At 44.9% G+C, this 12,230-nt stretch overlaps 1 protein-coding gene across 2 annotated transcripts; it reads left to right on the top strand.

The window, feature by feature from the left end:
• The first annotated feature begins 4,650 nt into the window (after positions 1–4,650).
• Positions 4,651–9,524, top strand: LOC123404714 (alpha-1,3-arabinosyltransferase XAT3-like). Of its 2 annotated transcripts, XM_045098660.1 has the most exons (6): positions 4,651–4,934; positions 6,059–6,175; positions 6,293–6,343; positions 7,044–7,067; positions 7,728–7,793; positions 8,269–9,524. In XM_045098660.1, exons 1-6 carry the CDS (start codon positions 4,793–4,795, stop codon positions 9,459–9,461), a joined length of 1,593 nt encoding a protein of 530 aa, XP_044954595.1. In that variant the 5' UTR covers positions 4,651–4,792; the 3' UTR covers positions 9,462–9,524. The 2 variants fall into 2 exon arrangements, with proteins under 2 accessions (XP_044954595.1, XP_044954596.1); XM_045098661.1 differs by lacking the exon at positions 7,044–7,067.
• Positions 9,525–12,230: the final 2,706 nt, after the last annotated feature.

The following is a 12,230-nucleotide window of genomic DNA, read 5'->3' as shown; positions in this document are numbered from 1 at the left end:
CCCCACAGCTAAGAGACACAATAGTATTTCTTCTCCTCCTTCCATTCACAATCCTATGAAAATACTCAGTATTACTATCTCCTTTTAACAACCAGTTATCATGCGATTTCTGCATCCAAGCTACCTCCTCTTCCAGTAGCAAACCATTTAACTCAACCTGCATCTCCACTTTCTTGCAATATAGCTCAGGGTTCAAAACACCATTTTCTTGCAATTCCTCAATACGACCTAGTTCCTTCCTAAGCCACTTCCTTCTTTTCCTGGCATGGCCAAAATTATTTGAACCCCACCCTTTAAAATATTTCTTGAATCTCTTTAGTTTGATATTCAAAATATCAATAGGATTATCAGAATAGACAGGCTGCATCCAGATTTTAGCAACCACAATATGAAAATCAGATTTGTTTAACCAATTCAGGTCAAATCTAAACTCCCTTTTACCAAAATTAATGGGAACATTATCATCAGTATTGAGAATCAGGGGACAGTGATCTGACATCTCTCTAACAATCTTCCTAACAAAAGTGAAAGGAAACAGAAGTTCCCAAGATTTGGACATGAATACTCTGTCCAATTTCTCCAATGTGGGATTATGTTGATTATTAGACCAAGTAAACATACCACCAGCCATATCCACCTCTCGCAAGGAAAGCGCATTAAGAATGGAATTAAAAAGATCTGAGGAGTGTCCTAATTTCACTTTCTTATTTTTCTCCCTCGCAAATCTAAGAATATTAAAGTCACCTCCCACAATGTAAGGACAGGTAATGTGACTACACGTAGCCGCCAATTCTGTCAGAAAATCAGTTTTAAATTGTTCATGAGCAGATCCATACACCACCACAATACAGCATTTCATCTTATTTACCAATGGAGCTATCTGATTCTATAAATCTTCATCCGAGGACAAGTGGTGTTGCCTTGCCCATTTGGTGGCAGGTTGTGTTGTTGTGCATTGCATGACATGCTTCCATTGTCAATATAAAACACAGTGAGTTAGATGAAACTTAAAGCAATTATTATATATCGAGCCTATATATATATATCTTATGCATCCATCCTCGAGTAGGATTGGTACATGGTTTTGTAATAATAATGAAAAGAAAAAGGCATCACCAAATGGGGTCTTGGTCTGGGGAATATGCATCACCAAATCGAGCAGTAGTCGATCGGGATGAATATGCATGCGGTGACAAGGAGGGAGCAGACCACCAAGATGCACCAAAACCGGCAGTCGTCAGCGAGCGTGGTCTTTCCATCTCCATCTCCATCTCCATCTCCATGGGCATGGGCTGCAGGCTTCATCTTCCCATTCTCAACGTCGACAACGTGGACGTCGTACATCTCCGGCCGCCTTCCCATGCTGTGCCTCCACTTTTCCTACCTACCTACGTACGTCAAGGGTTTCTTCGGTTTGTTTGAGTTTGCCTTAGCTGTAGATGTAGAACAGGGACGATCGATCTAGGTTTAGGTTAGGTTATATATATATATATATGGACAAATAGATAAGTAGATAGGAGAGAGGTCGATCGGTTGATGGACGCAATGGATAGATATAATAGGTATATAGGAATTACCTGATTTCGGTTGGGATCGACTTGGGAATCCTAACGGATCGCCTGATCAATACTTCTCGGGGAAGGAAATATTTCCAATACGTACGTCTCTATGAAAGGAAATTTGCAATAAATACGTAAATATACTCGGCTTCACCATTAGTAGTAGCAGCCTGACCAATACGTACGTCTCTATGAAAGGAAATTTGCTGGCCAATTAACTTCATTTTTCCGATGAAAAAGGAAAAACAAAAAACTTCCTTTCCGATAACAACACGGCAGCTATCTACTTATAGTCTTACTTTGAATTTAGGGTTTTCTGGCAACATTTTCATATGCAGTAAGAGTAAGACTATGGCTGTATGCATCGCTCGATGCAGAGGCCGGGGCGATGCCTCCTTTTTGAAAAAAAAGTAAGAGTAAGACTAAAGATAATCAATAAATACTTCATCCGTCTTAAAATAAGTGTCTTAAATTTAGTACAATTTTATACTAGAGCTGGTAGTAGAAAGTTATGACACTTATTCTGAGACCTAGGTAGTACTGTATAATTTAGGGAACATTGTCAGGTAGATAGAAAATGTCACCTTTTTGCGAGTGGAATATTTGTATTACTCAACCACCAAGAGATTAAAATCAACAGAAGCTAGATCAACCACAATAGCGGCAAGTCATGATACGAGCAAACCTATGCAAACCATGAATAAAAGAATAAAATTATCTACCAATTCAGTATAAGTTGACGTGTTCTATTTGAATCAATCATATATTATGTGGCTTGGGTATTTTTTTTATAGAAGTAGGAAACTGTAGAAAATGTGATGAGATGTATCTCATATTTTATGAGTATGAATAAAAAATTGTACTTTGATTCACATCATATAACATTTTCCATTGATTTTAGGCTAATGTTCATTTTTCTATCAAATGTGGAGATCGAATGGTAAGCATTCCTCCATATAAATAGGATTCTATTCTTATAAACCAAAGGCCTTTAATAGCCAACTTTAAGGGCAACGGTATTAAGATCTTCTTCACAAAGACCAAACGAGAGCCTAGAGATCACGAGGAGGTTAGTCCAGCAAGTCCATCGGTGAGATGATTTTCTCTTCTAGCTACACAAGTATATGGATTTTTTTTTCTTTAAGATAAGTAAACTAGAGTTATGTGAACAATTGTCCATCCCCGTATGGCCGTGACTTTAGGTACATCACCACACATATACGCATCAAAATTTGGCAGAGGCCACGCGAACTTCCCCATTGATGATGAATGAATAGAGGTTTAACATCATCACTTGCAAAGAAGAATCATGAACCATATTTTAATCATCCACAAATGGTAGGGTCCATGCGAAAGTATACCTCCTCTATCACAAATTATGATGCCCAATCTCTTAATCGAAGAGATAGTAGTTCAACACTAAATTATGCCACCGGCAGCCCCCGGGTGAACCAGCATGTCCCCGAGCACCGCCGCATCACCGCCGTCTTCTCCGTGCAAGCAATTGGTTTAGAACATTGTACAGACGCCGCACGCATCCTCTCTTCTGTGACCATGACCGCCGTCGTCTTGTCCCCGGCCACACGACCTCTTCAGCGTGCTCACTGTGAGCATGTGGCCATTTCCTCCCTCCTTCCTCTCCTTCCCGTGCTGTTTTTAGAAAAGGAGGAAGACCCCGGGCCTCTGCATCTGAACGATGCATGCAGCCATTTTATTAATTATTCACAAAAGATCTTACAAAGTAATACATCAATAAGACTGAAGCCACCGTCTAGGCAACATATGTTGCTACTTCTATACAGTTGATGAAGGGATGCTGATAGTCTGGACCTAATACCAAACAAACCTCGCAGCCAAACCTAACATCTAAGACCTGAGGCCCCAACCAAGCTAGCTGCCGGCTATGGGGCACCCACTGGTCCGGCGCACACTCAGAGGTCGCCGCCGCCAACTGCCACCAATCCATCTTCAGAACTGTACTAACGCATCCACCTTGTCCGGTCTAGAGCCGTCGACGTCATCATGACGCTAGACATCGTCGCCCTCCTGCGCGAGTCCATCATCGCACATCAGATGCCAAATCACCAGGGCGCCACGCCATCGAGATCCGTCTCCTTCCCGTGCTATGTAGCCTCTTTCCGCCATCGCGTGCACCACCGTTGATCTTGACCTTGACATGGACCCCAGCCATCCGTACCACCCAAGAGGGTGCGACCTCCCTCTCCTACATGCCTCTTCTCACCGGGTGAGGTCCCCTGCGCCTCTCCCCATGATGCACAATTGCATCGGTGAACACACCTGCATGGTGACCTGCACACGCACGGATCGGCAACACAGCAGCACCGACAGACCAGCTACACATGCACGAGCGGCACCGAGACGGCACACACGGTGGAAAAATACAGCGAACCACTCGATCTAGCCCGGTCCCTAAAATCCAGACCGTTTGGGTGGCCGGTCCAAACAACGGCTCGGTCAGGGACCGGACTAGACCCTGTCCACCCTTGGATAAGATTCCGAAACTTCAATGGCAAAATTTCCTATAAAGTTGAAATCACGAGCCAACCAACCATTCTTCTGTGTGATCCGATGGTATTACACCCAAAATCCAAACCATTCGTATGAGGAACCGAAAAATAAAATTTAACTTGAATTTCGTACGGAAATCTTCCATTGTGGATCACCATGCTGTTTAAAACATACTCCTATATTTATATGGTGCAAACGTTGGATATTATAACAAGTGATTGCGCGACGCCAGTCCGATCCTGATCCGGATATCGTGCTGCCACCATTGATACCAATGCTGAGATGGTGGGTGAGGAGCTCTACAAGGAAGGGGAAGGAGTATGATGATAGAATAGAATAGACGGTCCGTATGCTTAGTTTAGCAATATGGCTCTCTGCTCGGTCACCACCATCAGAGCGGATGCACATGGTGTGTGCATGGGAGTTAGTGACTGACAGTACTGGAGGTCAACCTCAAGACTTTTGATTAATCTAAGCTCGCACATTAAAGCGCGATTTGACTGACGTGGAAGCCACGTACAGTGTGCAAGAGATGAGACGGCACATAATAAGTATACTACCTAGCAGCTCAGTGAAGATCAGTGCCCAACCAGGAGTATACTGGAGCTAGCTGGTGAGTGATCAAGGCACAGTGCTACATAGATAGAAGAAGGAGGAACTAAGAGCTACTAAGTGATCAAGCCAGTACTGGATACAAGAGCGAGATGAAGAAGGCCGGGAGGAACGAGAGCGGTAAGAAGGCTATGAGCAGAGGAGGAGGAGCGGCCGTCGCGTGTCTTCTGCTGCTTCCTCTCTTGGTCCTCGCCGTGCTCAAGACAGACTTCATGCCGCAGCAGCTTATTCACGGTACGTAACTGCTCTCCCCTCTCTAAATTACAAGCACCAGCTCGCTAACAAGAACAATTCTTGGGCTTTTGTCGCGTTTATATTCCGTTATTCCATGGTAGTAGAGCGCACCCGGTTCATATATAAATCGTATGGAAAAGATAGATACTGCTTGAGCATTTGGATTCACCAAGAATAAACCGTAAGTACTCCCTCCGTTCCTAAATATAAGTCTTTGTAGAGATTTTACTAGTGGACTACATACGGATATATATAGACATACTTTAAAGTATAGATTCTATCATTTTGCTTCGTATGTAGACCCTTAGTGAGATCGCTTAAAAGACTTATATTTAGGAACAGAGGGAGTACAAAGTAGTGAATTTTTCCCTATGTACATACATGCATGCCAGGCGATGACTAGTTATGAGATACATCATTCACCTTTAGATTGACAAGAAATCGACCCGGATCAACATTTAGTGTCCGTCTTTTTGAGAAATCGGCTGGTTTCGATGTTGTAGTATTCTTTAGTGTATATTGATGGTTCATCTGTTGCGACCGTCTACTTTGTGTATATTTGCGTTTTTGCTAAACGTCATGTCCCTGAAATTTTTGTTGGTGCGAGTCGAATTCAAATGAGATCGAAGTTCACGAGGAATGCAGCGACGAGCGTCGTCCCCGGAGAGGTCGAGCTAGGACCTCACCGGAGGCGGGGACGATGTTGCGAACGGCAACAAGTTGTGGCATCCCAGGCGAAGCTAAGTAAGCAGGTTGACCGATGTGGGGTGCGGGGGTCGTCGGTGTTGCTGCATATTGGCCGGATTAGAGGGGTGGTCGAGGCGACAATAGACACGTAGATGGGGAGATAGAGGGAGTGGGGGGGAGGAGGGGGCTATAGGGGTTGTAGGCGGACAAATGGGGTGGAGCAGACCGGTACTTGCCCGGGAGGAGGAAGAAGAAAGAGAGGTTTAAGATGAACATTATGGTGCGCTAGCGGCCGTTGGATGTCATTTTACTTCGTATGTAGTCCTCTAATGAAATCGCTTAAAAGACTTATATTTAGAAACGGAGGGAGTATTTGTGATCACAATTTTGCGTATAAAACTAGAGGTGGACATTACTCGCGTTCCATTGTTTTGCAGTTGGAGAGGCCAGCATTGCCCAAGATGGAGATGAATCATCGGTCCCAGGGGGTGTAGAGGGTGCAATATGGCAGCCGCGGCAACAACAACTTGTAGCCAAGTCGAAAGCTGCGCATGGTATGCCACCAAACTCACTTATTTAACCTCTTCACCTAGGAGTAGCTAGTTAAATCCTCGATTGGCACTAACAAGAATAGTATTTGGCCTGTGGTCGATCCCTTTCACTGAATTCAGATCCGGTCGTCGAAGCACCCACTTCGCCGAACGTCGTCCGTGCCAACAGAGGTAATTAATCTTAATTTATTATTACCTTTCTCTCTCTCTCGAGATGTGCAGCGCACGCATGTGTTTCTGTCCAAATGATTCCAACTTATGGATTTACTATGTGCTACTCGCTCCTATCCATATTAATTGTCGCGGCTGATTTAGTATAACTTGCGGAGCTTCCCGACCCATGCCCCCCTACCCTAGAAATTTCCTCTAGAATAGCTTGAACTAGAAGGGTTGGGCACACTTTGCTGCGTTGTCGAAGTTGTTGGGTTTCTTTTAAAAAATCACTTTGTTTCAAGATATAAGGTGTATTACAATCTTAATTACAAGGTCAAACCTTTTTAATTTGATTAAATTTATAGAAAAATATATCAATATCCATAATATCAAATAGGTATTTTAGATTCATCATGAAATGAATTTCCATAGTTATTTTGTCTAATATTGTGGATGTTGATTTTTTTTTTGCTGTGAACTTGGTCCAAGTTAAAAAAATTGACTTTTCAAAAAATTAAAACCCCTTATATTTTGGCAGTTCAGCTGGTGTAGAATGTGTTTTATTTTTATTATAATGTGGTGATTTTATGGGCTTTTTGAGGTGTGATTCTGTGTTATCCGCCAACCAAGCTATATTTAATTGTCGAACTTTTTTTGTCGGTGGTTGCATTTACTATATTGATGCTACAATATTACGTGGTGACGCTTCATTTTCTAGGTGGTGGGAGGATGGGCATGATTGGTATGTTTTTATAGGCCGGTTGTTGCTAATTGATTTGAAAATTGTTGGCCCCATCAAAATCGTAGACCAAATTTCAGAATCAAAAACCTCAAGTGAACGAAACCGTTTCAAAATTAGGGAACATAGTGAATTAAATGAATTGAATGGATGAGTATAAGAAATTGTTGACCCCGTCAAAATCTGATGACCCAACTCTAAACTGAATACCTCAATTAATTGTGAGACCTTATAATTTGTAAGCATAGTATATAGTATAAAAGAATTGAATGAAAGAGCTTTGAGGTCCAATTTTAATTGGAAACCTCAAATGAATGTGGGCTCTTGAATATTAGGGAGCTTAGTGTTATAGAGAATTATTAGTTAGGCCTTAATTTTAAAGAATTATAATACGAAAATTAGTTTTAATCATAAAATATGTTTATATACTATATGTATTTGAAGGTGTACATATTAGTACATTTAGTCTGCAGACAAAACAATAGGAAACTTTACATAGCACAAAAGCTTGAACTTCAATTAATTTGGAATGGAGGAAGTGCTAGCACTCAGTGGTAAACCCTTACAGTATGATTTATGCTCTGTGGTATGGTGTTATAATGAAATAAATCCAAGTTTTGGGAAAGCTGGTATATATATATTGATCATTGTTATCTGTTGCAGATCACAAAATTAAGAAGGGGTTCCTAGCCATGAACGGGGGAATGGATGGTGCTTTGATAAAATCAGGTAGACACAAAGTAGTAGTATACTTAATATATATATTGAACCATTATTTGAATTTATAATCTGTTTGGGCCACTCAGCTAACATTTAATTGCTGGCGATACTAGAATTTGGTGCTAACAAACCAAACTACTCCCTCCGTCAGAGTTTAGAAGGCATGCATGTGTACCTAGATCGTCAATTTAACTTATATAAAATATATTGTTTAACCTAAAAAATTATATCATTAGAAAATAGAACATCTCAAGTTTCTAATAATATATTTTTTGTTATATGTGCCTCTCATTAAGTTGATGAAATTGACGACCTAGCTAGGTACATGTGCCGGACTTGTAAACTGAGACAGAACGAGTAGCTAATTGAACATGGTAGAATTCAACGGCAAATTTAATTCACTCAAGAGTTACAGAAAAATAAAAGTAAAGAGAAGTTTTTAACCAATTATGTACGTAGGTTATAACTGAAGTATTGTATGCAGATGGTGATGTCGTAGCGGCACCAACAAGGAGCAAGTTAAGTTGCAACTTGAGCAGTTATCGCACCAACATGTGTGCCATGCAAGGTGACGTCCGTGTGCACGGCAAAGCCGCCACCGTGTACGTCGTCTCGGCGTCCGACGACAACCGGCCAGACAATGGGACGATCACGATCCGCCCGTACCCGCGCAAATGGGAGACGCCGACGATGCAGCTGGTCCGTGAGGTGACCATCCGCTGGAGAGCACCACCGGGACCGGGTGCGCCGCGGTGCACGGTGACCTACGACGTCCCGGCGGTGGTCTTCTCCACCGGTGGCTACGGCGTCAACATCTTCCACGCCATCACCGACATCATCATCCCTCTCTACAACACGGCACGGGAGTACGATGGCCGCGTCCGGCTTATAGCCACTAACTACGACCGCAAATGGATCGCCAAGTATCGGCACGCCCTCTCCCTCATCTCCATCTACCCTATCATCGACTTGGACGCCGACAACGAGGTGCGCTGCTTCCCGTCGGCGCACGTCGGAACCGAGAGCCACAAGGAGCTAGGGATTGACTCGGCTCTCTCCGGCAAGGGCTACACGATGATGGGGTTCCGGGGCCTAATCCGGTCGGCTTACTCTCTGAAGCGTGAGTGGGTGACCCCCATAAACCATGGCAGCAAGCCTCGACTCGTGATGGTGCTGCGGAGGAACTCGAGGGCGCTGACGAACGAGGCGCAAGTTGTGGCAGCTGCCGCGGAGGTTGGCTTCGAGGTGGTAGCTGCGGGGCCGGAGGTGGTGCGTGACCTGGGCAAGTTCGCGGAGACGGTGAACTCGTGCGACGTGTTGGTGGGCGTGCATGGTGCGGGGCTCACCAACATGGTGTTCCTCCCGCGCAACGGCACGGTGCTGCAGATCGTCCCTTGGGGCGAGATGAAGTGGCCGGCCTGGACCTCCTACGGCGAGCCCGTGGCTCCCATGGGTCTTCGGTACGCCGAGTACGAGGTCACCGCCGAGGAGACCACGCTCAAGGACGTGTACCCGAGGAACCACACCGTCTTCACCGATCCCGTCTCCATACACAAACAGGGATTCAACATGCTGTGGGAGACGTTTCTCAACGGCCAGAACCTCACCCTCGACGTTCACCGCTTCACAGGGGTCCTGCAGCACATCTACCAATCCCTTTTACCATCACATAATTAAGTAGATTACATCTCAGTTTTTCTTTCTTTTTTCTTTTTTCAAATGGAACACATGGATTTCATACCTCGATCATACTGCCTCAGCAATGGCTCTGACCCTCGGAACGTTTACATCATCAGGTAAAGTCTTGCGTTCATAGCTGTTTAACAGCTCGCCTCTCCATCCATAGACAGGGGTTCAACATGCTGTGGGTGACCTTCCTCAATGGAAAATCTACCAGTCCGTTACGTCCGAGATTAAGCCCATGAGATTTTTCTCTTGGCTCCGTCCTGAATTACTTATCACAAAAATGTATACAAACTCATGCATTTAGAACTTAAAATGCGTCTAGATACATTGATTTCTGCTATAAATGATTCCAAACGGAAGGAGTACTTTTCAATTAAGATTGTGAATAGAAGATCATATGGACATTAATTAGCTGTGAGAGTGTGAAGCACGTTTTCGGCTGATCCATCCCACTAGTAGAAAAAGGGCCTTTAGCCCCGGTTCGGTTGGGCCATTAGTCCCGCTTCATGAACCGGGACTAATCAACTGGGACTAATGCTAGCCCCGTTTTGACCCCGAACCGGGGCTAATGGTCTTCCACGTGGCGTGGCTGGGAGCAACGCGGGGGGGGGGGGGGGGGGGGGGTATTAGTCCTAATACAATACGTGTCTCGATACCCCTACTATGTCACTGGGTGAGGACACCGCAAGATTAAACCAAAAACTAAGCACTTCTTCCATTGCAAGTATTACCAATCTAGTTGGCCAAACCAAACAAATAATTCGAAGAGACTTGCAAAGATATGAAATCATGCATATAAGAATTCAAAGGAGACTCAAATAATATTCATGGATAATCTGAACATAAACTCACAATTCATCGGATCTCGACAAACACACTGCAAAAGAGTATTAAATCGGATAGATATTCATGAAGATCGTGAAGAACATGGTATTGAAGATCAAAGAAAGAGAACAAGCCATCTAGCTGCAAGCTATGGACCCGTAGGTCTGTGGTGAACTACTCATACATCATCAGAGGGGCAATGGAGTTGATTTAGATGCCCTTTGTGATCAATTCCCTCTTCGGCAGATTACCGAAAAATGCTCCCAGATTGGATCTCTCGGAAACAGAGGCTCCCGACGGTGTAAAAGTATTTTCGTGGCTCTTTTTGGCGATACGGGAATATTTGGGAATTTATAGGCCAAGTGACCTCCCGACAACTTCCTCGCCGCCGCCCCCGAGATCTAGATTTGCTCGTCCCTTGTCGGAAATTGGCTAAGTGTTGGCCCCTGTCGGAAATTGGCCAAGTGTTGGTCGTCCCCGTCGGTCCCACTTGTCAATGATACGAGAGACCCGCGATTTAATATAATATACCCCCAAATACCGATACCTGAGCAACAGTCTCTCTCTAGCCCAGCGGTAGCAAACACTTATAAACTTATAAGCGCTCGGTCGTGGGTTCGAGTCCCCGCTCGCGCATGTTTTTTCGGGAATTAAGCGAGGCTGCTGACAGGTGCTGTCCGCTTTATGACCTTTTCCAGTAAGCAAGTGATGACCTTTCTAATGAAAATGGTCATTGGTTTTTAGGGCTAGGACCCCTCCAGACAGCTTACGACCAAATGATGTCAAATGGTCATAGATTTATGACCATTCCTTCTAGGGTCACTAACAAAAGGTCGTTAGTTCATATATTTCTTGTAGTGATTGCGTGTCTTCTGGTCCAAGAAAAATATTTCCGGAGATTTTATTCCGCTTGGATTCCATTTAATATTCCTTATCTGCAATATTCAAAAATGTGGAAAAAACAGAAACTGGCACTAGGCTCTAGGTTAATAGGTTAGTCCCAAAAATAATATAAAATAACATATAAATGCATATAAAACATCCAAAAGAGATAATATAATAGCATGGAACAATCAAAAATTATAGATACGTTGGAGACGTATTAGTGGGTTCTACTATGTGGACGCCACCCTCGAGGATCCGCCGCCCATGCCGCACCTCGCCACGGTCACCGTCGTCAAGGGGCAAGACCCACCCCCCGATCCTCCCGTCACCGTTGTCATCTAGGAGGAGCTTTTTGCATACATTGGTGACTATAGCGGGAGCTCTTACTCATGGGTGGTGTCGGAGACGACCCCTTTGGTCTTCTCCGTACCCTTTCCCTCTGCTGATATGCTCAACGTCTACACCCGCGACATCATCAAGTGCCCCATCAACAAGTTCCCGATTTCCATTAAGAAGACATAGGCAATCCCTGACCCAGTTCCTCCTCTCGAGCGAGCGTGGATCTACATCTGTGGGCTCCCTGAGGCGGGCAAGCGTGATCACATCCTCAAGGCGGTCTCTGAGCCGGTTGGTAAGCTTTCGCCGGTGGATGTGGACTCCCTGGTGGGCGGCGACCCGGCGCGTGTTGAGATCATATGCCTGTCCTCGAAGGAGGTACATGGCCTTTCTCTGTTCTTCTAATTCGGGAGGTCCCGTGGGGTCCGTCTCACATATGAATTGGACCTGGACGACCTGGAGGCTAGGATGGCCGCTGGACCCCATCCCCCGCCCCCGTCGTCAGTGGAGGCGGGGCTGGGGGTCAGGGGGTAGTCGGAGGACATAGCCGATGCCTGTGGGGATGATGGATCCCCCTTAGCACATGTGCAACTTGCTCCCGGTCCGACCGAGGGCGTGGGGCCGTCGACCGTGTTGGCTGCTCTGGGTTCCAGGAGCCCAAGGCTGGACGTCTGTCCTCCATCCTTGCTGCGGTCCCCTAGGGTAGTCTGCTAC

Source organism: Hordeum vulgare, chromosome 6H, assembly GCF_904849725.1.
Source record: "Hordeum vulgare subsp. vulgare chromosome 6H, MorexV3_pseudomolecules_assembly, whole genome shotgun sequence".
Classification (NCBI taxonomy): domain Eukaryota; kingdom Viridiplantae; phylum Streptophyta; class Magnoliopsida; order Poales; family Poaceae; genus Hordeum; species Hordeum vulgare.
This window is presented reverse-complemented; position numbering and strand designations above follow the sequence as displayed.

Excerpts from the sequence above, each read along its gene's own strand:
- LOC123404714 (XM_045098660.1), top strand. The coding sequence starts at position 4,793 with ATGAAGAAGGCCGGGAGGAACGAGAGCGGTAAGAAGGCTATGAGCAGA. Across the intron at positions 6,176-6,292 it reads CAAGTCGAAAGCTGCGCATG|ATCCGGTCGTCGAAGCACCC; the intron begins GTATGCCACCAA and ends CACTGAATTCAG. Across the intron at positions 7,068-7,727 it reads TGGGAGGATGGGCATGATTG|ATCACAAAATTAAGAAGGGG; the intron begins GTATGTTTTTAT and ends TATCTGTTGCAG.